At 36.3% G+C, this 27,967-nt stretch overlaps 1 protein-coding gene across 4 annotated transcripts; it reads right to left on the reverse strand.

Annotated features, from left to right (window-relative positions):
• Positions 1-577: 577 nt before the first annotated feature.
• Positions 578-27,606, reverse strand: LOC148303373 (uncharacterized). Of its 4 annotated transcripts, none has more exons than XM_088270055.1 (10): positions 27,297-27,606; positions 23,517-26,926; positions 22,349-22,494; positions 13,408-13,495; positions 12,938-13,092; positions 12,723-12,860; positions 12,392-12,638; positions 10,826-11,097; positions 8,653-8,835; positions 578-7,757 (listed from the first exon to the last, which is right to left on the reverse strand). In XM_088270055.1, the coding sequence occupies exons 2-10, from the start codon at positions 26,737-26,739 to the stop codon at positions 7,671-7,673; spliced, it is 4,539 nt and encodes a 1,512-aa protein (XP_088126181.1). In that variant the 5' UTR covers positions 26,740-26,926; positions 27,297-27,606; the 3' UTR covers positions 578-7,670. The 4 variants fall into 4 exon arrangements, with proteins under 4 accessions (XP_088126181.1, XP_088126180.1, XP_088126183.1 ...); XM_088270054.1 differs by having other exon boundaries at positions 10,826-11,115; XM_088270057.1 differs by lacking the exons at positions 13,408-13,495; positions 22,349-22,494.
• Positions 27,607-27,967: the final 361 nt, after the last annotated feature.

Genomic DNA, 27,967 nt, shown 5'->3' on the forward strand with positions numbered 1-27,967 from the left:
TCCAGACGCTTGGGTGAAGAAATTTGTCAAAAAGACCAGATTTGTGGGCAAACAACTCGTGGATCTTGCACCGCGATAATGCACCGTCGCACGATGCCCTCGTTATCCGTGACCATTTGGCTAAAAACGGAACAAGTACATCCAACAACCACCGAATTCATCTGATTTGGCTCTCTGCGACTTTTTCCTATTCGGCCAACTTAATAAACCACTCCCAGAATGTGTTACAGCATCCGAGATGAAGTCATGGAAAAATCGAAAATGGCTCTGATGGCCATCCGAAAACTGTTTATAAAAAAAAATTATAAATATTCTTGTATTTTGAATTTTATGAACACATTCCGGGAACTTTTTGATCAAGGTGGTATTTCTGTTTAAATCAATTTAATTTTGTGCATGCTAATGTACATAATAAACTTGATGTAAAAAATGCATTTTTGTTTTGTATATCTTGTATAAAGTTATGTATCAACTTGCACAAGAAGAATTATTGAACCACTGGAATATCATTCAGTCAATTATGTATAGCCTGGTTTACACATCTGATTCACCAGGCTAGCTGGTCCACTAATTTAAAGAGACAGTTGTTACTATATTTTATGTACCGGCCTGCGTAAACAGATCAAGCGATCTATTAAAGCTGTGTACTTCAACGCAGGTGCTGAAATATAGTAATTATCCTTTTTTTATGTATTAATTTTAAATCAAACACAGATTTTTTTGAGTCTACTAAATTGTATTTTACTAACAAAAACACATAAAAAATTATATTGTGACAATTGTTTCGCCTTGTTAGGGCATTATCAAACGAATGTGAAGATCAAATGGACTACGGTCCTTATGTAGCTATACAATTCTAAGTGACAGTTTGTTAAAAATTGCTGTTAATTTTTTTTTTTAATGTTTGTTAATTATTGCTGCACGTGTTAACGTGCAGCAATAATTCATGGGAGACAACAGTAGCTAATGGGGGATGTAGGTGTGTACCCTTATATTTATTTTCTGGGAAAAGAAGAATTTATTGACATGGCAATATTTTAGAGAATCAATATTTTAAAGTTTAATACAATTGTTGGTAATATTATTTTTAAGAATTCATATATGTAGATGTAATTATTCGTTACAATTACATCTACATATATAAATTCTTAAAAATAATATTACCAACAATTGTATTAAGCTTTAAAATATTAATTCTCTAAAATATTGCCATGTCAATAAATTCTTTCTTTCCCAGAAAATAAATATAAGGGTACATACCTACATCCCCCATTAGCTACTGTTGTCTCCCATAAATTATTGCTGCACATGTTAAAACTGTCACTTAGAATTGTATAGCTACATAAGTACCGTAGTCCATTTGATCTTCGCATTCATTTGATAATGCCCTAACAAGGCGAAACAATTGTCACAATATAATTTTTTATGTGTTTTTTTTAATAAAATACAACTTAGTAGACTCAAAAAATCTGTGTTTGATTTAAAATTAATAATGAATTAAAATGGAGTTCTACAAATTAAACGCCAAATCAATAAATAAATAAGTAATTATCCTTGTTGACTCGCATGAAGCTCACATCATGTAGACCAGGCCTGAGATGATAAAAGAAATTATCTCTAAGCTTAGAGATATTTTTTTGTTACTACATAGAAAAACATAAACATTTTGATTTGAAAGTCCTTAGAAATAATGTAATTTTTGAATTTTACATTTCTAATGTAAATTTAAAGATTTTTCCAGAAAGATGTCACTTCACAGGGTACTTAAAAAGAATACTGGGGAAAGGTTCAGGTATTATAAAGATCATCATATTAATTTTTATTAAGTGTTATATAATGATTTCTCATATTCTAAAGTAATTTCTGCCAAAAAATTCTTTATCCATCCTTGACCCTATTGTTGTAAATTGTAAAAATACTAACAAGTTCACTGATTATTACTACAGAATCATTTGACAACATCAATAAAACAGATACACATTTTTACCAATTGTTTTATTATATTCAATCTTTATTATTAAACACAATAAAGTTACTATAAGTCCTTTTTTCGTATAATTTTGACTCCCCAACAGACAGAATTCAGTTTCACGGATGACCTTTTTTTGTTTTCAATATTAAAATACGACACTTTAAAATACGAAACGTAAAAGAAAATTATTTACTTACATTAGTTAACCTTTTGCCTGTACCACATATGGGCAAAAAAATGGGCCCTTACGGATTTGCCTGTACCTGGTACGGGCACCCCGGCGGGACGATAGCTAATTTTACAGCATTATTTTATGAGATAGTCGAATGTATTCTCGAAGGGTGACTCTGTGTATGGACTGTAGTGGACTCGGATGCCCAAATTAACTAAACAACCACCACTCCGCTGGGGTAGGCTGAGCGAATAGAATGTCACATCGCTCTGTCTTTGCTAATAATCTTCGCCTCTTCCACATTCACGCATCTCCCCATACGTACTTGTTGATTACCTTGACTCCTGACCTAACCACTTTCAAGTACATATTTGAAATACTTAATCACACTAAGTTTTCCTCGGTCTTCTGCTTCTATTATGGAGAACCTTGTGTATCAGTTTCAATTCAGTTCTATCAGTTTTAAAAGTAGTTAAAAATTCTCTTACGTTATATATTATTTCATAAAAAGTTTTAAAAAAATCGTAACTGGAAATTATTGTGATTGCCTTGCAATATTGCACTATCAGAAATAAAAAAAACCTGCCCTTTATCTAAATAAAATCTTCATTAAAACTCATCAAAGGGTTAAGAAAAATTGATACTCGTATTAATGCTAAAAGTAAAGTTTACAAAATAAGTTACAATTTTAAATGAAGTATTTTTAACCATCTCCCAATAACTTAAAGACAGAGTTAAAATTTTAAAACCAAATCTGTGTTTTAGAGATTCTCAAGTTGTTTGCTAATATCTCGATATCTCTGCTTTTACTGGATAATATTAGTTTTGCTTCCAGCACCCTCGTATGTATGCTTATGGCACTTCAATGAAGGGTAGTAAAACATCTACTCATATACATATTATGTTTCGGGCGGTGGAGGCAGAATTTATTTTTCATTGGATTAATGCGGAAAAGGGTTTAGAATGGGTGAATGAGTAATCGTAATTAAAACACATTTATACAAAATAATTTTTAATATCAATATCGAAAAATAACCTATACAAATTCATTAGCTGCAAAATAATTTTAACATTGTATGATTAATAACATACAATATTTTTCCAAAAGATTCAATGCCCGTTGGTTGTCCTTTTGACTGTTCAAATTTGAACTAGAAATAATTTTAAAATTAAATTAAATACGGTAATCGGATGCTTCTGTTAAGGATTAATGTCATTTACAAATTCTTTGTTCTTTCAACATAAAAAATTCAATTCAAATATTCATTTTGGTCAAAGTTAAATTTGTGGTTTCCAAACAGTTATTAGAAAGAAAAAAATATTTTAGAAAAGAATTGTATATATTCTTTTTACTTTGTCATCCTTACTATTACGCAGAATTTATCTGGTAATCATTTTTAAATCCTGCGTGATTATTAATTAGCATTTTTTTTACAAAATATCACAATAAATGTCTTTTCCCAATATACATAAATATTGCAACCCGACACCTAGAAGTATTTTAACTTAATTTAAATGGTGTGTATAAAATGTTTCTAATAGAATTACATAAATTGGGAAATGCTACGACAGTAGAAATAAGAATTTGCAGTGAATTACCACTAATGATAGTGAAATATATGGGAGTCGGGATATTAAATAAAATGAGATTAATATACATACCATGATTATTGTCTATTAATAGAAAAAAGAATTTGGAAATACAATGTGCACTTCCTTCAAATTAAAATATTTTTATTTTATTACAGATCTTTTCTTAAAACATAAACACAGATTTCGAATATATTCACAGGATTTTTTCATTTTAAATTTCTTTATTCTAATTACATCTTGTGAAAAATTGTTTACCAATTTTAGTCTAATAATGTACCAAAATACAAAGAAATAATAAAATTTGTCTAATAAAATTAAAAGTAGTTATATAGTTTTAACCATTATTGTTTGAGCGTAATCTACAGATTATATTGTATATATAAATATACATTTTGTATTGATGGCTTAAGCTCAATTTTCTCAACCTTACTTGGGACCCCCCCCTGATGAAATTTTATAATTTGCTGACATAACTTAAAATTTAAAGTTGATAAATTTGGGTATTAGTAAGAAGGCATCACCAAATCTTTAACTGCAATTTTAGAAGCATAATTCCGGATGCCAAATTCTTATTGCCTTTCATAGTATTCAAAATATTGTTTTGTATATTATAAGCGCCAGTCATCGACCTCTTTGATTACCAGAAACAAAGCTCAAAGAAAAATTTTGCATTGCAAAATGGTGTAACAGTAAGATCTTGTTTGTGCTTAGGAAGGTTTTTAGATGAAGACAGTGTTAAATGAGGTTATTTTAGCATATGATAAATGAAGACGGATTTCATTTTCTTTCGTTAAGCAAATGTTGGTTACAGGATAATGCTCGCTGTCTTACTATTACTCTCCATTCAAAATCTGGATCATTTGTTACAATTGGATTGATTACTTTGGTTACTGTTTACCAAACTTTCACTAAAGAAATCTGTAATCCAAGTTTTGTTGGGTTCTTTGTTATCATTATTTTGAACTACTATTTGAAATGGTTATTTTTAAAGGTCCTCTTTAGTAAGGCTCTCCTTAATATTTCGCTTGTCTACATCTCCTAATATTGTATCCATTAGATAGACAATTTGGTCAACGATAAGATCTTCTCATTAAGAATCCTGGAAATCTCCAGCCATAAAATCTTCCACACTCCATGTATGCATTAATTCTTTCAAGCAGGTCAATGTTGCAGAATTGACTCTTTTATTTTCGCTGTCTGTTTTATCAATAAGCTGTTGAAATGTGCGATGAAGTCATCAGATTTGATATGTCCATACCAAACAAACGAGCACTCCAGCGCATAAGCTGCGTCAAAGTGGGGTTCAGAAACAATTGTATTATATAAATCCATGAAATGGCGCGATGATTTAAACTACCTTTTTTAGGCTTTGAGCAGATTGCATTACATTGAATCAGCGTCAGTCGAGGAAATTCTAAACGAGGTCTTACTGTTTGTAATAAAAAGTAAAAAATAGTATAGGTACAAAGAACATTTTACAGAATATTAATAAAATTAACAAGGTATTTTACTGCATTAATTCATTTCTGAGATTCGATACAATTCTATTATATTGGTTATATACTATGTATATTAAAAGGCCTTTTTAGAACACAAGCTTTCTAGAGCTCTCTACTTAATCTGTGTTGATCACATGTCAGTATAAAAACATTGAATGTAATACTAATTATGCACAACAGATATTCGGGTCCAAGAGAGTAGTTCCAGGGAGAGACGGGCCATTATTGATTTTTTTTACAATCCTCTTTGTTAAAAAAATTAACACCTTATTCATAATTAAAATATATCATATGGCACGATGCCTTTAAATTATGCAATAGAGACGATTAAACACATGTTCCCCGAGATTGCTAACTTGCCACTGTCGGATTTTATTTATTGTTGAGGTTTTAAATATAAGTACTGCACACAGATTCTTTAAAACATATGATAAATATAAATTTAATTTAAATTCGAGCCTAAAGAAATGAACGAAACATATGCATAAATAGTTGACGTATTTTATTAAAAAAAATTTTTGGGTTAATAATACCATTCTTAAAATTACATATTTTTTTATGCAGACAATACACATAAAATACTGTGGTAGTGTCGTGTAACTTAATTGTAGCCTAGAAGAATACAAATGGAATCTGAGTTCTTACTTTATCGAAAATTCGGTATAAATAATTGAATGGAAAATATAACTTTACTTCAATAATAATCTGCCTTTCAAATTACAATCCAGTTTGCTAAAATACATTTTGTATACTTAATAGCAAACTGATTTAATCCAATATTTGGAAAAATCAAGTTACATATACGTATACAGAGGCGTTTTGTAACGCTTTTTATGCATCTGTGATGAAACAATGTTATAAAACAAATGGAAAATGTTGCTCGCCAGTTTACTATTATGTTAATTATGTTTCACTAAATTTTACCAAAAAAATTACTTTATTTATAAAAAAAATAAAAAAAACATTATTAGCAAATGGTATTACATATTTTACTATTAAAAAGGTTTCAATTAATTAATTCATTTATTCATTCATTTTTATAGATGACCCTCAGATATTTGATGCTTAAAAATTTAGTATTCTGTAACATTAACAAATTTTTTTAATAACAAAAAAATTCATCCGAAATATTTTATAAATCCGAAACATAAACAGGAAAATTATAAATGGCAAAAAAGCTGATAAACTTTATCTGCAAACCAACGTAAGGCTGAAATATCAGTATAAATATGGCCTGTATCTCAGATTTAATTCCCCGTCTGAGATGGGGGTGTAAAATGTATGTGTTATAATTTGATTTCAAATCACAAAACTCAAATGAAATAATTAAATCTCTTAAGTAAATATGTAATAATCGTTATTGAGATAAAAGTTACAACATAAATCATAATGTAATATCCTATTAAATATAAATAGAAGTCCATGAGAAATTTCATTCACATAAATGTAAAAGATAAAAAAGAAACATCTTTGTATGAAACTTTTATGATATAACCATCACGGTACAGATATTTTGAAATACGCTAATTCTTTTGTATATGAGATTTTTTTAAACACGTTTAAACAAAACCAATTTAAACAACAGGAAGACACTTGGAATATGTGTATAACTTTTGACATTCTATTTACTTGCATTAACATCAGTACTCCATGCTTTCATATCTCAACAAAAATATTATAGGTAGAAAGTTTTTTTAACGAGATTTGTATTTTTCTTTGCACCTATTAAAGCTCCGAAAGATTAAACATAAATATTAGACGAAAAGTTAAAGAGTACTTGTTTAAAATCTTTGCTAGTTACAAAATATATCTGTATTTTGTGCTGGAAATGAAATGACATTGTAACTTTTATTTTCTCTCTACTGAATGCTAGAATGGAATGTCATAAAACAATTTGCTAGGTGGTGCTAATTTCTGTAAAAGAGGAAATGTTTATTGTTATTTTACTGTAAATGTGCGAAGAGAGGAGCGGGCGATATACCTGCCTCTGCTTAGTCTTGGATTGCTCGCTTAAGATTGGATACAATGGCAGTAAAAGTACAAGCATATTATTAAACAAAAATATATTAGTATTAATTAATACAGTGGGAGCTTTGCGATATGTAAGAGAATTTTGAGTTAAAAAGGAACATACATTTGAATTTAACTTTATATGGTAGCTTATTGAGAGACACACGTATATATACATACATACTTGTATTGCATGACAACCTAGAATATACATAGGTACTCTTATTATCAGACAGTATAAACAATTAAAATCTATTTAAATATACTATTTTATATTTAACCCACTTCAAATTGAATTGGGTGTTTCTACACTTCTGCCAGCAGTCACTGGCATATAAATGTCGCGATACTTCATAATCGTGTAATCACTTGCACTTGTCTCGTGAGACCAACTGAAGAGTCACTTGAAGATACCGACACAACATTACATGTGCTGGCGACCCATCGCCTGGCGAGATTTTTGTTCCATCGCTTCCGCCTCTGCCCACGAATGACGTACGTCCCGGAATAACTGCAAAATAGACAAATGGATTACTTGGAAAATAACAACATATACCCTATTCTATACATTCATATCACATATACGCAATATATACAAGCAAGACAGTGTCAATAATATAATCTAAGCAAGAAAACTCCGGATTTCGAAGAGCTGTTCTTTCATGTTAAATTGTGAATAGAAAATTTTATATCATTTGATGTCTACAGGTAAAGTAACATGAAAGGGATACTATATGTACATAATTATCAAATCCCATCGCCAGGGGTCCCCAGGTGTAAAATATACCCGTCTGAAATATGTTAAGAAAACATTTAGACAATGTGACGGAAGATGTAGATGGATGTTTACCAAGGTTGGTGTCTAAATATTGTCGCAAGGTGTGTGATGATCCTTCATATAACAATAAAAAAACACCGAGCGGGTCCAACGGATCCGGGGGAAGTTATTGTAGGGTTTATTGAAACTCTTACTGGCAAAATACTCTAAATAGTTTGAAATGTAATAATTATGTGGTTTTCAAAATACATTCAACTTTAAGTTTAATAGCAGGTATTTTATTCAGGCTAAAAGCTTTAAAACTACACCTAGTAACAGGGATTATTCAAACAGGGATTTTAGAGTTAACGTTTTTTGATATTATACCCACGATATAACGTACACGAGAGTAACAAGTAAAAAAAGTGCTATACTTTACATAAGGGTCCATTGGACCTAGAACGGTAGTTAACAATTGTTTTTGTTTGCGGAAGACTGGGGGTTAATTTGAGTGATATATATATAGCACACAGGAAAGATTACAGAATGGTTTGGGCCAATGTACAAGTATATATGAAAAAAAAATTTAAGAAAAATGGTCACATCAGGCAAGTATGTGCATACATATAAGTGATAATTGTGATCTTACTTGTGATAACCATGGCTCATCAGCAAGAAGCTCATTCAAGATGAGGGTCGTGTCCTTTTGAGGATCCTGGATTCGTTTCCTCGCAACTCGCTTATTGCATTCCATAAACATAAGGTACTTCTGGTGAGATATGCGGCTATACAAGTCGGCACGGTGGGCACACGTTTGACATAGAAACACCTCCTGAAATATAATATATTTTTATACTCTTTCATTCCATTTGCGCTAAATTTATACACCTATAGCCGCTGTATTATAGAAACATAATATCCTAACAGTGATAGAGTTTTTTCAGACTTTCAAATCTGATTTATTTTTATTTTTATTAACCGGATCCACGCGGCTCGCATAACCGTATGTGTTTTAACAAAACATGCCCCATACGCGGCTGACATAAGCGTTTGTGTTTTTACATTGCTCCAAGGTTCGAACCTCAGTTCAACTTAGAGGGATTTTTTCATGGTGTGGAACTTTGGATAAAATAATACGTCAATCCTTGGCCTTATGACATCTGTTGAAATATCTGATTAATAATTTGTAACATCACAAGGATAAATAAAAGAACAGATCCCTGATTTTTCTTGCGGTCGGTAATTAGTCAGTGCCATAATCATGCCCTATATCTGTCTCACTCTCGACGCTACGCATCGCCAGTGGGTAAGAGTGACACATGATGCGTGCTTTGATTTATTTATGTTACAATCTAATTTGTTTATATTACGATATATTTCAAGAATAATGTGACACACATGTATTATAGAGTACCAAAAAGGCACAATGAATCCCATTGAACGTTTTTTGTTTAGGAAAATAAATCGTTTCTTAACTAAATACATGATAAAAGTAATCATTTAAAAAACGGCGAAATACCGCCGCGCACGGGCGTCTTTTAGGAACAAAGTTAACGCGGTTAAAAGGTTAAAAAAATTAAATTATTTGTTAATTTTACATATTTCACTCTCGTAATATTTTCTTAATAAAAAATTACAGCTGGATCATTTCCAATACCAGTGAAAAGTATTGTAGATATTTAAGTGATAAATAGAAAGCATACAGAAATGTCATACTTGAAGAGAGCAAATCTGTAAAAAAAAAACGCTTTCTAACATGGCAACTACAGTAAAAGTTCATCATTTAGAAAAATAATTCGAATTTTGGCATAATTAAAAAATAATACAAATTCTAGTCCCTCCAACACTGTTATCATTTAAAATAATGTTTTGCCTGAAATTCAAAATGAAATTAAACAGATTTTTTTTCAATGTAAAACCATAATTAAAATTGGTGACGAGTGAATTATTAATTTGTCCGCCTCAGTGGTGTTATGGTTAGCGTGTTTAGCTACCGTGCTGGAGGTCAGGGTTCGATTCCCAGGGGGGAGGTGAAAATAAATAAATAAATATTAGTGATTTTACACTCTAACATTTATTTAATCCTAGATTGGTCCCTGAAGCGCAGAAGTGATCACCTTGCCTTCATGTAAGTAACAATTAAGATAACACTGCATCAATACAATGCAGTGCCCGATGTACCATGGGTGCAGATAAGGGTTGGAAGAAGAAGAATTATCAAGCTAATTTAATTAGCTGTGGTTCCGTGGTTAGTGTGGCGGACTCTTGAGTCAGAGTTTCTGGGTTCGAACCCACTCTACCACAATTTGATACCTATTTTTAATAATGAGCCACTTAAGCTCACAAAAATAGTATGAAATTGAAGTATTTTTCTTTTTGTTTGCAAATATTTTTCATTTTTCAAAAAAATAAACATTTATATTATTCGTAATATTATTAATATTTAAAGCATTTACTTTGTGGTTAGTCATTTTTACTTATTTTTTTTTTACAAAAATGTTAATAATATTAGTATATAACCACTCACCGAGATTTTTGTGTCTACCGTTTTCGAGACGTACCCGTCTCTTCGTCTTGATTGTCCTGACGAAGAGACCGATACGTCTCGAAACCGGTAGACATAAAAATGTCGGTGAGTGGTTTATATACTAATATTATTAACATTGCAAAAATGTTAATAATATTAGTATATAAAGTGGTTTAAATACTAATATTACAAAAAAAAATTTTTTTTGTATTATTATATACATTTTTGTCAACAGTCAATTCTCTTGCGCGAGTCGCCAATGGTGGCAATGGTGTGAGCCAACGAGTAGGGTTACCTTGTCGAGGGGCTGCCGAAGGTCGGGCTGGCAGGACTCGAGCGTGGCGGGGTTGTAGGGCTGCCCGTAGAGGTGCAGGCTCTGCGTGGCGCGCGCCTGACGGCAGCCCGCGCAGGGCGCCGCCTCCAGCGGGGTGGGGGCGCGGCCACGGCAGGGCCAGCGCGCCAGCGCCGCCTCCAGGTCGCGCGCCAGCCCCGCGCCCGCCGCCAGCGCGCGCCGCCGCTCCTCCGTTATGTCGTCCACCGTCTTGACGTTGGTCAGGAAGTACTCGTCTGCGTACAAACCGGACACTGCTATTATTATTACTAGCCGTTACTGCCAAACTGCCATATACATTTTATGGGTTAGTACCGTAAAGACCTATCTACAATACACTTAAATTCAATGTAAACACAGCCCAGTATCATTGAGCTCAACAACGATGAGTAGAAATTCAAAATAACTAAATATTGTGGGTATACTGGGAAAAAACATTAACTCTAAAATCCCCGTTTGAATAATTCCTGTTATTTAAAGCTTTTAGCCTGAATAAAATACCAGCTATTAAACTTAAAGTTGAATTTACTCCTAAAACCACACATATCGTAGTCATACAGGAGAAAGTGACCAAGTGCATTTTTTACAAAAACGTGATTCTTGACAATTTGACATCTTACTAGCTTAATATTGCCCTGAAAAAAATCCCAAAGGATTTTAAACTTGGATGTATAATATATTGACTAGTTTAAAATGACTAACTGCATTGACGTTTATTTTCTTGCCAAGCAAAGGTGACTGAAATGGCCCTCCTGAACATTTTACGTTTTGTTAGTTGGTCACTTTCTCCTGTACGACTACGATATATGACATTTCAAACTACAAACTAGTGTATTTCGCCAGTTTATAGAACGTTGAAAACTGTATAGTATGCATCAATTTATGTCAGAATTTCATATTTTCAAATTAATATTTTTTGCCAGTATATATTTCTCATACTTTGTGTATTCTTTTGTTTGTTAAAAAAACATCAGTTGATTTTGTTAAAAGCCCAAATTATTAATAATATTCTTAAAGTTTTATTGAATCCAAGAAAAAACATCATTTTACTTTTTGCAAATGTCAAACACATAAAAAATTGTGAAAATCCAAAGGTACAATAACAGATGCAAGACTAGTGACTTAACAAAGTTGGGTTTTCTTGTTTTTCAGTTATTTTAAAAATAATGATAAATAATTTTTATAGGATGGACCTAATATTTATTTTAAATTTGCTAGACTCGAGTTAGGATTAGTGTCAAGGCTTATGTAGTTGCAATTGCAAAAGTGGCCATTATAATGCACTACTTTAAAAACCGGATTTTAAATTTAAACTTTTTTTTCTTCTGCCCCCTATCTACACCCTAATAGTGCATAGGGCACTGTATTAGATTAATGCAGTGTTTACTCGATTTCTTTGATTTTGTTAATGTTAAATGGGATGCAGATTATATAAGTGAAGGAAATCGCAGTGAAGGACATTAAGGAAAGGAAATTGTAGAAGAAAAGGAGACAAAACATTCACAATGCATAAAATAATAAAAATCAAACCTTGTTCTTGGAATATTTCCATTAAGAAGTTAGGGTCTAATGCGTGAGATATTAATGTCTGTATGTAAACTTCAAAATTATCCTGATATATGATTGTATCTTGCATTCTTTTTTCAATGAATTCGTTATCATCTAATGCAACATCACTCCGTACGAGTTCTACTATTGTTTCTAAATGGTTCTGCGCTCGTACTCTCACGGGGACTTGGATGTAGAGTTTCTTATTTTCCCAATTCCACGCCGCATACTGTAAAGATAACAAGTTAAATCAACCAAAAAGCAGATTCGACAGCATAACTTGCGGCGATATTAATTTAAGTATTTTCCTTACCGTGGAAATATTTCTATATAATACTTTGCCATTTTGTTCAAAGGGTTCATACTTTTGTAAAAGAGTTTTCCCGTCAACTCTCCAAATGGCCGGCCACGCTTCGCTTAATTCAGACTTTATGGCTACAAACTCCCCCGACTGAAAATAAAGGGTCGATGTTAGAGAATGGAGCGGAAAAGTAAACTTGAACAAGAAGAAGACGGGCGGTAAATTACTTGATAAGGCATTTCCTCGGCTCTGGTGTTGACAGTCTGTTGAATGACCGGAGCGGATTGCTGCAACGTTCTCTGCTGGTTGAGCTTCTTACTGGCGGCGGAGTCGTCCTCCGAAGAGTAATCGGCGTAATCTATACCAGCACCATGGGCGGCAACTAAATCACAACATTTTTAAAGAAAAACTCTTCCATATATCACCTTGCGGTATTAATTTACTTACCCGGTTTTGTTCCGTCAATGAGAAACGCTAACTTTTACAATTTACAAAAAAGTTATTACATTAATAATGTGTACAATACATATATACTGTTGTTATACATAGAGGGAGAGGGTGTGAGGATAAAGTAAAGACAAATTTAAACGCACAAACACAATATCCCAATAGATTCCTTCAAAATGAAATGGAATGGATCAAGCGGACGTGAATATTTTTCCAAGCACACTGGTGAGTATGTAGTAAGAGGGCATACCGGAGAGGATGTTGTAAGCGCGGGGTCGCCCGGCACCCGCCTGCGCTCGCCGCCGCCCCCCACTCCTCTCCTCATCCTCTTCCTCCTCCTAAATGTATACTCAAATAGGTATCAGGCCAATACATTCCGCAAGCTGAAGGTGTGCCTTCGCCGTCAATCCTCCTAATCGACCAGTACTCAAGTTTTAATGGTATACATTGCAGACTTTCTTACCCCTACGGAGCTAAAACTAACCCTCTACTAATAAATACAAGTACCGGATGCCATCCCTTCCAGCATCCACTATATTTTAGTCTCCGTTATGAGTAAGCTAGTCTTTGTACTAATATAATCTTAACATTGGACTGATGCAGAATCACCATAATTTTTGTATTTTACATTTTCTTTGCAAACAACCATAAGAAAAAGATAATTTACCTACTCTTAAATTTTAAAAATATACAGAATACAGTGATACCTCGCATAATGAACGCTGCGCACATCTAGACCTTTTTCCGCGGCACACCAACTAATCACCACGGTACACCAGTGTGCCGCGGCACACACTTAGCGGAACAATGTAATAGACAAACAATATTTTTTTCTCCAATTGGATAAAACACAAACTCAGGTTTTCAGGTTTCCTTTTCAGTTTTTGGAAAAATGATGTTGCTTGATGTTTAATACAATTACTTTTGATGTAAGAGCAATTTGAATACAGTCTTCGGCGTATAATCAATTCTGTTCTTTGTTTTTATGTTGATTAGAGTGGAAAAGCCTTGTTCACGAAGGTAGGTTGTTGCAAATGGCAGCAACTTTTTTACCGCCTCCTCATGTGCAATTTCGAACCCCTTGGCAGCTTTTGACAACCCAAAATATGACAGATTTGCTTCGCTAAAAAAAGAAAAATTTCCTTATTACCCCAAAAATATAATTTTTACCCCATTTGGGGTAATTTACTCCGGTTCCCCGACCGCTGCATTAGGTGATGAAATCTTTACATAAATACATGTTCTTTTACCAGTGTACTGGGATAACACCTGTTTTATTTAGTTCCACAACAACTCTTGAATTGTATTTAAATTATTCCACGGAGCCCATATGAAAATATGAATATTAAAAGTTTACTAAATATTTATTTAAATATTTTTGTACATTTGTTAATACATTACTGCTGAGAAGCGATACCGACAGAAAAAAAATAGAATATTATAATTGCAATGTAAAATGTAAAATACATTTAAAGTTATGGAAATTTTGGATTTTAGGAAGGCGCACCTTGATAAACAATTCTACAGTCTCTAAATATACATGCCAAGATAAAAAATAAGAATAAATACTTTTACAGTGAATATATGTTTGTAAACCATGCATGATTAAAAAAGATATTTCTAGTTAACTTAAACACTTAATGTTCACATCTGAGGATTTAAGAGTAGTGTGTTATGAAAAAAGATATATGCCTGTGTCATGTAACATGTAAACCTTACACAAAATGCCTGGCATCCGATACTACAAACTGTCATTTATCTTTCCAAAGGGTATATCTTAATTTATTATTAGATTAAAACCAATATTTTTAGCTTTTCCACTTTTTTATTTGACCAGCGACCGGGTTTCGTCGTTACCGACATCATCAGACTGGTGAGAGGCTTTACAAATTTGTATGTTATATATAAAAGAAGGCAGGAGTTGATAACCATGATTTGATATAATTTTATGAGAAATTAATTTAATTTTAGTGAATTTAAGTATTGTATGATATTTTAAATATTTTTTTATAAAGGTTTTTTGTATTGAAAGCACGATTTTATATAAAGTTAAATACAAATCTATTTTAACTTTATATAAAATCGTGCTTTCAATACAAAAAACCTTTATAAAAAAATATTTAAAATATCATACAATACTTAAATTCACTAAAATTAAATTAATTTCTCATAAAATTATATCAAATCATGGTTATCAACTCCTGCCTTCTTTTATATATAACATACAAATTTGTAAAGCCTCTCACCAGTCTGATGATGTCGGTAACGACGAAACCCGGTCGCTGGTCAAATAAAAAAGTGGAAAAGCTAAAAATATTGGTTTTAATCTAATAATAAATTAAAAATGCAATTCCATCACGAAGTGTCAGTGGATAATATAAATCTATTAAAAAGGTATATCTTAAGTTTTCAGACTTTAAAGTGACTTATGTTTTATTATTGAAAAAAAAAATCATTAAACAACTAAGTTTTTTTAAGAAGTATATTACAGTGTGCCTTGAAATTTTACCTTCTTTTATTGTCCTTTTTATATTTAAGAAAAATTGATGAACTGGGAAAAAAATGGCAGCATACATGTAGACGTCAGAGAGGAAGGGGGGGCTGTTTTTGTAAATCTTGCAAGTAAATTATAAATAAAATTTTAAAACCGGTCGTATTACTATTGTCAACTGTGGGAAGGTGAGGTGTTTCTCTACACCAATGAACACCCATTCATATATTTCTGGGGTACTAACAGAAGCACTATGCTATAGAAAAGGAATGACTATGCTATATGACAGAATAGGGAATAGAAGAACCCTTGACCTCAGATGTGATGTCACCATTACCGATATAATAAATACTGATTTTTAGACGCATATCACAATATGTTTGATCTAGATTTTTTTTGGCTTACACTTATTTGCGATTGATTTTGATCTGGATTGGAAGCCATACATTGATAATCTGTATTTTTAAATATTTTTATTACTTGACATCTTGTATTTCAGATTCACAAGATGAATTAATAAGTATGACAGAAATATTTTAAGCTCAAATGACATTGGGGAATCATATTAGCTAATAAGAGTAGTATGGATGCTTGATTCAAGCACGCATGAAATTCAACGTCAAGCCACAAGCAATCTAAATATCTGGTCTACTACTAACCGATCAAATTATTATGATGACCTTTTCAGTTTCCCGCCGATAACCGACAGTCGACAAAAACGGCATTTGCCGTGTCCCGCAGTTGACCGACAGTCCGCGAAAAACGGCAAATGCCGTGTCCCGACGACAACGTGTTAATCCCGCAGTTTCTTGCAAACGTTCCTGTATATTCAGTCAAACTCAGTGTTAGCTACACAAAGATTCGTTGATTGTCGAACCCTATGGTTCTTCTTGCAAACATTCGTGAACATTCAGACAGGCTCGCCAAGTACAATTCGGTAACATTTGGTATAACTAGGCAAAAATTATCCGATGCTACAGTGTTCAGCTAATTTATTTACACGCAGACCTTAAAATTTTTTATTTTCACTAAAAAACCTAAATACTCATTGCGATTCTTTTTAAAAATTGAGTTCATTAAAAATAAGTACCCAATTTACTAAGTTTATTTAATTTTCTAGGATTTTCTCAATTTACTAGGAATAGACATTTCTTCACTCCGATCGCCACAATTTATTTTTTGCCAACTTAGATTTAAGCTATACCACTAAAAAAATACAATTCTCTTTTGATAACCCTGCATCAAGGTGTTGCACGCTTAAACTTAAGACATGGGAAAAATATCCATTGATAATCTAACATTTTTTTGTAGTCAAAACAACAACAAAATGTTGTACTCTATTCGTATCTGTCGTGTGAAATATTTTTACTGTTGCTTCGTAAATAATATATTTTTTTTATCTCCTGTAAAATAGTTTCATGACACCAGTTATATACATAAATTAGCGTTACACTTAACTCCCTTTTTAAAAGATTTAGAAATAGAAGAGAAACAGTAATTTGGAATTATCTTCAGGCCTGCAACTGACTGCAATAAACTAAGAAATTATTTTATAACTTCTAACACTTATCTGCACCCAATGGTGCATAGGGCACTGCATCATATTGACGCAGTGTTATCTTGATCGTTACTTACATGAAGGCAAGGCGATCACTCCTGCGCTTCAGGGACCAGTTCAGGATAATATTAAATCAATTTTAGAGTGAATCAATAATAATTATTTTCACCCCCCCTGGGAATTGAACCCGGCACGTCCAGACGGTAGCTAAACACACCAACCATTACACCACAGAGGCGTTATTTTACAAAAAGCAGAAAAAGTTCTTTAATTTCAATGTGCTTGTTACCAAGAGTCATACAAGCTTAAAAAAATAAAAAACATCAGTGATCGATAAGCAAATTTTTGTTTAAATCCAGTAAACCTGAACACTTGGACCAAAATATTACAAAAGCTCAGGATGAAAGCAATGATGAAAGCAATGTTGTACAAAATGTGCATAAACAGAATCATCTATTGTCTTATTTTAATGAATAATTGTTGTTACTTTTGATCATAAGTGTTTTTTAAATAAAATTAAGATACAATAAGCAATCATGCATTTTATTTTCTGATATCTGAATGGATTTTTATACAAGGAAACCTATTCACCATATTTATTTTATTTTAGTATACTTTCTTTACAGATTTGTTTCTTAACACGGTATCATGTTGAACGTATCGATTTGGCATTAACTTATTAGAATAACGTAACGATTTAAATATAAAAATAAAACACTCGCATAAATCAGACTTTTATAATACTTTTTGAGTTTATTAATGTAAACATGACTAGTTTCGAGAACTAAAATGTTCTCATCAATAGGTGAAAATATAAATTGCATTGATGAGAACATCTCGCTCACTCCTTTCAAGAACGTAATAAATCAAAAAACTTGATTTTTCAGGAGAACGTTTTTAAAGTTTAAAAATATAATACAATGTATTGAAAACAAATATCAAGCTACTTATTGAGCTTTTTACTGTGCAACAGATCTTTTTAGGTAAAACCTGAAGGTTTTTTCTCCATTTGAAAAATATTTAGTATATTTAAAATAATAATTAATCAATACCTTTTCTTCAAAATGCAAAAACAACACTTTCTGCCCTGTAGCGGGTAAATATTAAGTTAAACATATGCCTCTTTTGCTGGGATATAGTACATTTTCAGGGCATTCTGAAAACATGCACAACTGAAAATTTTACAATTTCTTATTTGTGACGTTCTTGAAAGGAGTGAGCGATCTGTTGTTTTTGGAAAAAGTCATGTTTAAATTATATAAAATATATTATATGAAATAAAGTGTTTTATTTTTATAGTCAAACTTGGTTATTACGAGGATGAAGGGACCAACTGAATTATTGTCATAAACGTAATCCGATCCCATTGGTCTAGCTAACTGTCTGGTTGGATTTAATTGCTTAGGGTTGAAAATGGTTTATTTAAAATGTCGACAGAATCTGTTTGGCGATATTTTTGCTCAGTATACCCGAGAAGCAGCTCGTTATAAAAGTGAATAAATGTTTCCTTGTTATATCCGAGATCTCGTTATAGCAAGCTCTCGCTATATCCATGACCGTAATAACCGAGTTGTCAGTATATAAATCGGGAATTCAGTGCACAACTACGTGGTGAAGGCAAGTTTTTTTTTTTTATTTGGTAAAAAAAATGGATATTGATTTGTCAATTTTTTTTTCTATTTGGTAAAAAAAAGGTATATTAATATATCAATTTTTTTTCCTCAACTTTGTGATAATTCAGATCGACAACTGGTTTCAAAGATCCAGGATTGTTAAAAAAAAGGTCTAAAAGACAGGTTAAAGTTATCAACAGTACGTAGTTAACTCAAACTTTCCACCTTAATTCCAGCCCAGGTAGATACGAGGTACTGGTTTGAACTATTAACTGTGGTATTCAATAATGCTGCTAATATTCAAGCTTGTAATAAAATTGTCTAGTAAGTTACCAGCCCTGTAGACCTGTGTCAAAAAACTCATTAAAAAAGCGAATGCAACAGTTTTCATATAAATAAATAAAATTATGCACACAATATCTAATGAATTGTCTCTAGTGTATTTGGTTTTCTTTTGGTCTATTCAACATTTACTTCACTTTATGTATTAGACCTTTAATTTATCAGTTTATAATAACTAACAAAAAAAAGGTTGAACGATAATTGTTTACAATAGTGCAATTATTCCTTCTATTTATTTACCTTTATTACATCCTGACCAATATTTGATTCAACATTTTTTCCTCCCAATGCATCAAACATTGATAGCCAACAAACAAAATGACAGATAAAAGCCGGAATTAGATGATTATGAAATAGTATAGTAGGTCATAGATGCGTTTGAAAGAATTTTATAATGTTAAAAATCAGTTGCTAAGCCTGTTTTGAGAATTTGCCCATATACAATAGAAAAAAATATTATAAAAGAAATTTTCTGCAAAACAATTACTAATTATTGTAAACTATTTTGATCTGAATGCAGTCAAAATGCGATCTCTCAGAAGAATGTGCGACAAAACGATGTGTGAATATGTTCGAATAGTGAAATACGGAAGGAATGAAAAGCTGAGATAAGCATTATCAATAAAATTAAGAAAGATGTGTTAAGATGGTTTGGACATTTAGAACAAATGGGTGAGGAAAGAACGGTGAAACAAATTTATGAGGCGAATGTAATTGAAAAAAGGAGCAGAGGAAGACCGAGAAAAACTTGGCATAATCAGTTATACCAAATATAGGGTTTTCCAATAAGATGTTTTATTTTGAATAGCCCTCTATCTGGGCAGCTGCCACTTTTAAAGCTGTCATCTTTTGACATTTGACAAGTAAAAACTATGCGATTTATAAAAATGCAACGATACACGCTTCAACAACGCATTGAAATTGTTAAAATTCACTACAGAAATGGTGAAAATTTTGCAGTCACAGTTCGCGAAACTAAAGCACTTTTTGGTCGTCGTGAAAGCGCCCTCTCGGCCAGCAATAGTGAAACTTGTTAAAAAATTTGAGCTGTTGGGACAACTTAGTGATGTGAAGAATCAAAACCGTGTGCATCGCTCAAGAACAATTGAGAATATTGCTGCTGTTGCCCGCAGTGTTGACGAAAGCCCAGGCTTGTCGATTCCTCGTCGATCTGGTGAGGCTGGTGCAACTGTTACGGTGAATGGATTGCGCTATCGAGCTATGATTAATGATTTTTTATGGCCGGAATTGGAAGATATTGATGTGGACGACGTTTATTTTCAACAAGACGGCTCTACGTGCCACACAAGCAACAAAACAATCGCAATTTTGCAACAAAAATTTCCCGGCCGTGTTATTTCTCGAAGAGGTAATCACAGTTGGCCCCCGAGATCTTGTGATTTAACTCCTGAGACTGAGACTTTTTTACTTGGGGCCACGTGAAAGATAAGATCTATGCCAATGCTCCACAATCGATTGAAGACCTTAAAGATGGAATTCGTGAAGTCATCGAGGACATACAGCCGCAAATGTGCGAATTGGTCATGGAAAATTTCATGAAAACGATATGGTGCTGCAGCCGTAGCCGTGGCGGCCATTTGGCTGATATCGTTTTCTATCGTTAATCGCATACTTTTCTCTTAACAATGCAATTAATATTCATTGATTTATCTTAAAATATGCTAGTTTTTTTCAAATATCAAAATGAAACCTCTTATTGGATAACCCTATACTTGCAAGCGGTCAGGTTAGGAGTCGAAACAATCGGCGGGTATGTATGAGGAGATGCATGAATGTGGAAGAGGCGAAGAATGTTTGCAAAGACAGTGGTGTGGCATTCTATTCTCTCTGCCTACCCCTGCGGTAAGCGGCGTGATGGTTAGTTAGTTAGTTAATTTCTATTTGATCTTAAAATACGAATATTCTTTAACTCAATTGTAATTCAAAAACTTTATGTGCTCAGTGGTTTAAAATAAAAAATGTTATTGACAATTGTTCATACATAAAGATTTGGTACAACTCCACCTTTGATATCAATAGTGACTTGCCGATTATCTCCCTAGTTTGGCAACCCATAATAAGTATATTATACTGACTTATAGATTATACTGACCACTTGAATTCCCGTATATCAGCGTTCAAATCTAATTTCCTAACTTGTCTACTGTGTCAATACTATGTTGATTCATCTTAGGACAGATGCAACTTGTTACCCTGGACTAATACCGCAGGGTTCATCACCTTTTCTTAATGCAGGGTTGATAACTTTTCCTCAGTATATTTAACAATCAAGATAAAACTACATATATACAACGCTGTGCCTTATCCATCATTTGGGGAAGAGGGAAAGGGAGATAAAATTGTCAGTCCAATACACTATATGTATTGCACTCAATTTTATAGTATTACAACTCATTTGGGTTGTATTCCCGAGGTTAGTGCCGCAGCCTCCGAGTCAGAAAATCTAGGTCTGAGCTACTAGCACTACCATAACTTGATTCTTATTTAAGCTGTGTAGGCTTAACTGAAAATAATAACGAGTAAAAATATTTGTGCATACAACACAAATATTCCCACTTTTAATAAAATAAATAAGAGACTAACAATTTGAATTTTAATGAATTAAAATTGTCAATTTTACCTATCATGTTTTTTTGTTGTTGGTCAATTTAAAGCTCATTTCAACATTTTTACCAGGTACCTAAAATATTCATAATTTTTCTAATATTCATAATTCATAATTTTTCCTTCTTTTCTAACTTAAAACACTTGTTACACCGAGGGACCCAATAAATATGTTTATCATCCCGTTGTATAAAATATACCTACATATTGAATGTTCTCTTGCTAAATAGCGTATTTTAAGAGCAATAAAAACAAAAAAAAACTTCAGTGGCTTTATATTCCTTCACAAAATTGTGTAAATATATCGTTTTCAAACTCTATTGATCAATGCGCAACCTGTATACATGTCAACGACATGTACACTTAAATGCTATTTTTTGTTTATTTAGAGCTCTCCCATTTAATCGTATGGGGTATACATACCTTTAACCACTAAAACCCATTCATATGACACGACCCGACTTGATTAGATACCATATACACTATACTTACAGAGGTACCTACTATGGTATTGCATTATGGTGGGGTAGTCTCAGTTTTGTGGGTGCCGTGGCGGGGTTACCTTGGAATGCGGAGTCCAGGCGGGGTCCTCGTCGGAGTCGCAGAAGTCGAGCGGCTCCGTATCCTCGGCCAGAAGGCGGTGCACCTCTCCGGCGCGCTCCTTGGCTCGCCGCCGCGCACTCTCTCTCAGCACAGGCGGGTCGTGAGCTTTACAATACATAATACTATCTACTCTACTAATAAACACTACTTGTCTTTGTGTTTTTGGAAAAATATTTTCCGCAATTGAATTGCTTGTGTTTTCGGTGCGAATGAAGAGATTCGCAAAATAAATAAAACATTTGAGTAAGGACGGGAAAAGGATGATGAAGGGAAGGAATTTCCAGGAGGGATGTCGAGGACATCCATCCTGGATGTGTACACTGCGCAACTACGCACGTGGGAGCCTCGATGAGCCGCAGAGTGCGTATAATCTATCTGATTGCGACAATGTACAGTAAATTCCTATTCTAGGCGAAGTGAGGGGTGCTACCAGGATAATTTCAGTAAAGCAGATGACACCATATTGTAATATACTTTGAGTTTATTTCCTGATTCATCTATATTACAAAAGTATTTACATAAACATTGAGAATCGTGCCAGATCAGAATAACAATACTTAAATATGATTCATCGAATGAAAATGCTTCTTCCGAGATAAAATCTCTTTTAATCCTATATTTTCGTCTGTTAGACAATTGTGTAAAATATATCTTATTATAATTCATTATGCGATAAGATCTTTTAAAAATAAAATATATTTTTGAAACTACACAATAAAATAAAAAGTAATCAATAATATCATTCGTTCGGTCGTAAACCTAAGAATTAACTAAAACATGAATACTGTCATCATATTCATAAAAATACAAGAATTTATACAATAAAATGTCCACTGGTACACAATGTAGTACGGCAGACAGAACAATATAGTATTGGCTTAAATACTGGAACTAGTAATGGTAGCACCCCTTAGTGAGCTGGTATGACAAGAGTCAAATTAAGATAAAAATAATACAATGGCACTCGGTACGTGTCATCATCTGCGAGCGCCGGGCAAAGCTCGTCACGCTCTCCCGGCCACAGACTAACTCAAGGCATTCAGCTCGCTCCTGTCATACTAACTCAGGGCTAGCACTTCACCACCGCTGCCTGTTTCTAAAGTGTAAGTCTAGGAAGTTGAACGCACCTTCGTCCGGTTGCTGGTAATAGTATTGCTGCGGCGGCGCTTGCAGGGCGGGCAGCGGCCCGGGCGCTACGGCGGGCCTCTTGCGCGGCACCCCTGCCGGCCCCTTGGGCGCCCCGCCCGCGCGCCCCTTCTTGCCCTTCTCCAGGGGCGAGCACGGCACGTTGAGCACAGGCTTGTTCAGGCGGCGCTCCTCCTCCTCGTACTCCTCCCCCTCCAGCTTGCGCTTGCGCTCCTTGTAGTAGCGCTCTTCCTCCGCCTTGGGCGCGGGCGGCGGCGCGGCGGGCGCGGGCGCGGGCGAGCCCCCGGCGTGGCTGCCGTTGGCGCTGGCCGGCGCGTCGGCCGGCTTGCCCGGCTCGTTAGGCGCGAAGGGCTTGCTGTTGGTGCCGGTCGTGCCGGACCGAGACCACGTGGCCTTGCGGCCACCGCGCGTGGCGGGCGGGGGGGAGGTGTCGCGCTCGCCCTGCAAGAACTTAAGGTAGGAGGCCATGAAGCCGGTGCTCGCCCCGCCGGGCAGCTTCTTGTCCGGCGGCGCCTTAGGCGCGTCCGAAGGGGCTACAGCAGGCGGAGCGGCCTGCGCCTGCGCACGTTGTTCTGCAAGGAAACCAAGTTCTTCTTCTATATTCGGCACCACTACCTTAGGCTGTTCTCCGTCGCGCGTCTCAGGGGTGGAGTAGGGGGCGGGGGCAGAGGGGGCCGAGTCGAACGCCGCGGGCTCGGGGGCCTGCAAGTCTGCGTGGTGCGGAGCCAGGTGGAAGGGAGGGAAGTAGGACAAGGTGTGATGGGGGACCATAAGTCCCTGGTGCTGATTGGGAAAGGTTGCGGTGTGGAGTGCGGCCTGCGTACTGAAAGCCGGGCTTCCCGCAAACATTTTAGAGGTAGGAGGGGGCAAATTCCATCTCTCAAAATCAAAGTAAGCGCCATTTTGCTGTTGCTGATTAGTACTTGTAGTACTATGAGCCGGAGGGGGTATCCTGCTAGTGAAGTACTCAGCCATTGCCAGTTCGTTTAAATTGGAATGTGGGGTACTTTTTTCGCCACTTTTTCTCCGACCGGTATTTTTAGTAGAACTTAGCACTGTGGTAGCAACCGGCTCGGGACTATCTCTAACGGATTGTTTAGTTTGTTCCTGTTGAATTTGACAGCTTTGCTGTTGTAGGGATTGAAGGTTTTTAACTATACTCATGGGATCCCCTCGGCAACTGGACAGATCTTGTAAAGACACTTGGGTAGAATCAAAGAAGGCTTGTTTCTCATTACTGCTATTCGAAGACGATCTATGAATGGACGCTTGCGGTTGCGTCCCACTTTTATCATTCCTACTAAGAGTTTCGGAAGCATTACTAGAACTACTACTATAATTATTGCTAGGAGTTGAACTCGAATATTTTCTAGAAGATTGATTTTGTTGTCTATCACTATCCCAACAATTCTGGGATTGAGATTGCGGGGGAGCAGCAGGCTGAGCGTTGGAACGCTCGAAGCGACTCTCGTTATAGGCCTTACTGGTCTGCTCATTACCCAGAGCCCGAGTGATTACAGAGGGATAAGCGACCTGGGCCGTCTGCGAGGCCGGTCGGGAAACCGTGACGTCCAGCGGAGAGCGCGGAGCCACGTGGTTGGCAGCCTTGTAGGACACCTGTTGCGGGGAGTCGTGCTGCTGCGGGGACGCCATGGAGTTCATGGGGCTGTTGTACATGGGATAGGCCGGACTGGGGACATGGCCCAGTGGGGAGGCCTGGGAGTGCGCCTGCAGGGGACTAGGTCTCCGGGGCACTACTACGCTACAGTCGGGCCCATTTTGGGAATTACCCGGATAGTTACTATCACTATTGGAACCGCTCTTAGTCAGCGAGTGATATTCCGGTTCGGTATTATTGCCCGGCTGATAGTGCCTGTACGTCGCATTCTGATTTATGGAATAGTTTGAACCGGAAGTATTTCTAGAAGATTTGGACGAACTATTGCTACCGTTGTAGTTCAACCGTCCCGGTGTATCCATAATAGAATAACTGATGGGAGAAGACTGAGATTGAGAGTTATCTAGAGAGGGATCTGAATTTCTACGCTGTTCCGAATTGGAAGAACCCAACTCGGGATAAATTTTAGTTTGAGCTTTAGTTTGAATTTGCTGCGTCGGTGTAGGCTTGGATGGAGGGGGCACGAAGCTCGGGGGTCGCGCCTTGTCGGAGCGAGGCACGTAGGCCGCAGGAGGGCGGGAGGGGGTGCTCTGACGGAACTCCTTGGGAGATGAGGAGGAGGGAGGGGTTGACACTATACAGGATTGCTGGTTGAGATGCGACGACGAACTACTCCCTGTACTCGAGAATGACTTACTTCCTGCGTAGTCCTGGTGTGAGGAAATCTGACCGGTTTTAGCGTTAGTAGAGCTATAACTGGAAATATTTTCTGCGGGACTTCCGAAAGTGGCGGGGGTCTGGAAGAAGGAGGCTCCCGCAGTGGAGGCTACCGGTTTCACCGGAGGCGTGACCTGCGGAGAAGCCGCGCGAGTCGCTTTATTACCGCTGGCCAGAGAGGTCAGATGGTTGGTGAGCGTCTGGGCGGCCGCATAGTGCGCGTTGAAGTTGTCGTAGGTGGCCGAAGATGAAGACTTGGTGGTGGCCGGGCTGGGCGAGGAGGGCACCACGCTCTCGTGCGGCAGTATGCCGAAGGGGCTCGGCAGCTGGCTGTTGCCCTGCCACGCCAGCCCCGAGGCGCCGCCGGGCGCGGAGGACTGCTCGAAGAAGGTGGAGCCCTGCGCCGCCGCCAGCGTCTGGTGGTGCGTGGTGTAGTTCTCGCGCAGCGTGGAGAGCTCCGACTCGGCGGCGGACTGCTTGGAGGCGGCCGCCGCCTGCGCCTGCGCCAGCGCCTGGCGGTGCTGCGCGTTGATGGTGGAGCTGTAGTGAGCCGGCTTGGGGTTGGGGTGGTGGAACAGCGGCGAGAACACCGAGTCGTAGCCCACGGGCGGCGGCGACAGGAAGCCGCCCGGGTTGAAGGGGGACGCGCCGGCCGAGCCCAGCTGGCCGGCCAGCGAGGCCGTGGTGTGCGCGGCCTGCAGCAGCAGCTGGCTCGTGGTGGACGGCACGCCGGGCGCGCCCGAGTGCCCGCCCAGCCCGGCGCCGCCGCCCGCCAGGTGGTGGTGGAAGTCTCCGCTGGCGGCCGAAGCCTGCACCCCCGCTAGCCGGTTGTAGGAAGCGTACGCCGACCAAGGTCCCACGGGATCCATTCCCGCCCGATTGCTCTTCTACCTTTGATTTATCGTTATAATGCTATATTTTGGGAAAACCCATAATAGAAAGTTTTCTTTCGGTCACTATCACGTCATATTAGCGTACGGTCGGATGTTGTTTATAAAGTTATATTTTCACCAGTTTATATCGACGTTCGATTAATCCAGGTAGAGATCATGGTATCTGTAAAGAAAATAATTATATATCATCCCGAAATGAAAATAGTAAACCGAAGCAGGTAAAAAGGCACTGGTAATTAACTATGGAATACCTATTGTACCGACTGCGATATCGCGTTTACTGACAGTTTTATTAGAGGGTGGTCGAGTATCACTCGCATTGACTTTGCTGCGAGTAAACGCGTATCAAAATTATAATATCGAGATGAATGACATGCGGGATGGAAAAAAATAGGTTTTTTCTACAAAAATGCTAATCCCCCGCCTCGCTCGGTGTGGCGCGCGTCCACCTTGGCACTTGACCCGCCACAGGCCGTAAACACGATATTAACACTGCACAACACTAAATATCGGAGTTATAATAAAAATAGTACCTGTATACAGATTAGTTTCTTGGTTAAAAATCTCGATAAATGCGATAGAACAATGCTCGAACGCTAGATAACATCGTAAATATGGCCTCGGCTCGATAAACTGGGCTGCCCTTCCGTCGAAATTGCTTCAGGAAACAACTAAATTATCCAAATATGTAGGCACTTTACACTTCGCTATAACATAACTAATTCATTCTTTAATTTTTGTTATTACGTTACGCAGACGCGGGAAATGAAAACACTCAATTTATATTATTTACAGAAATAATCAGAACAACGTCTTGCCTTTCACATCGCCGAACGCCATTTTACTTGCGAAGGCACACAACCGCACAACAATAGAAAGAGCGCCATCTATCGATTTGACAGGAAATACAAATATAATGCTTATTTTTTTCGAAGTCATCCAATTTACATTTAACTTTTCTCTCTATTTCAACTGCGTCATGAAAGAAGAAATGTTCCGTTATAAAAATCCTTATTTGATTTCAATGATTTAATTGATATTTCATTTAAAATATAGACTGAGAAAAAGTTTTTCCTGAAATAAAACGCGGTAACTCCACCAGCTTCTCTTTCATTTACTCCCTCCCCTCCTAAAAACGAGTAGTTACGACATGGTTCGGCTGATTCCGTATAGTTCCGTGATGTGTCGGAGATTGAAGATCGGA

This window comes from Brachycentrus maculatus, unplaced genomic scaffold (assembly GCF_059751285.1).
Source record: "Brachycentrus maculatus isolate JH-2025_06_01 unplaced genomic scaffold, ASM5975128v1 h1tg000370l, whole genome shotgun sequence".
Lineage (NCBI taxonomy): Eukaryota > Metazoa > Arthropoda > Insecta > Trichoptera > Brachycentridae > Brachycentrus > Brachycentrus maculatus.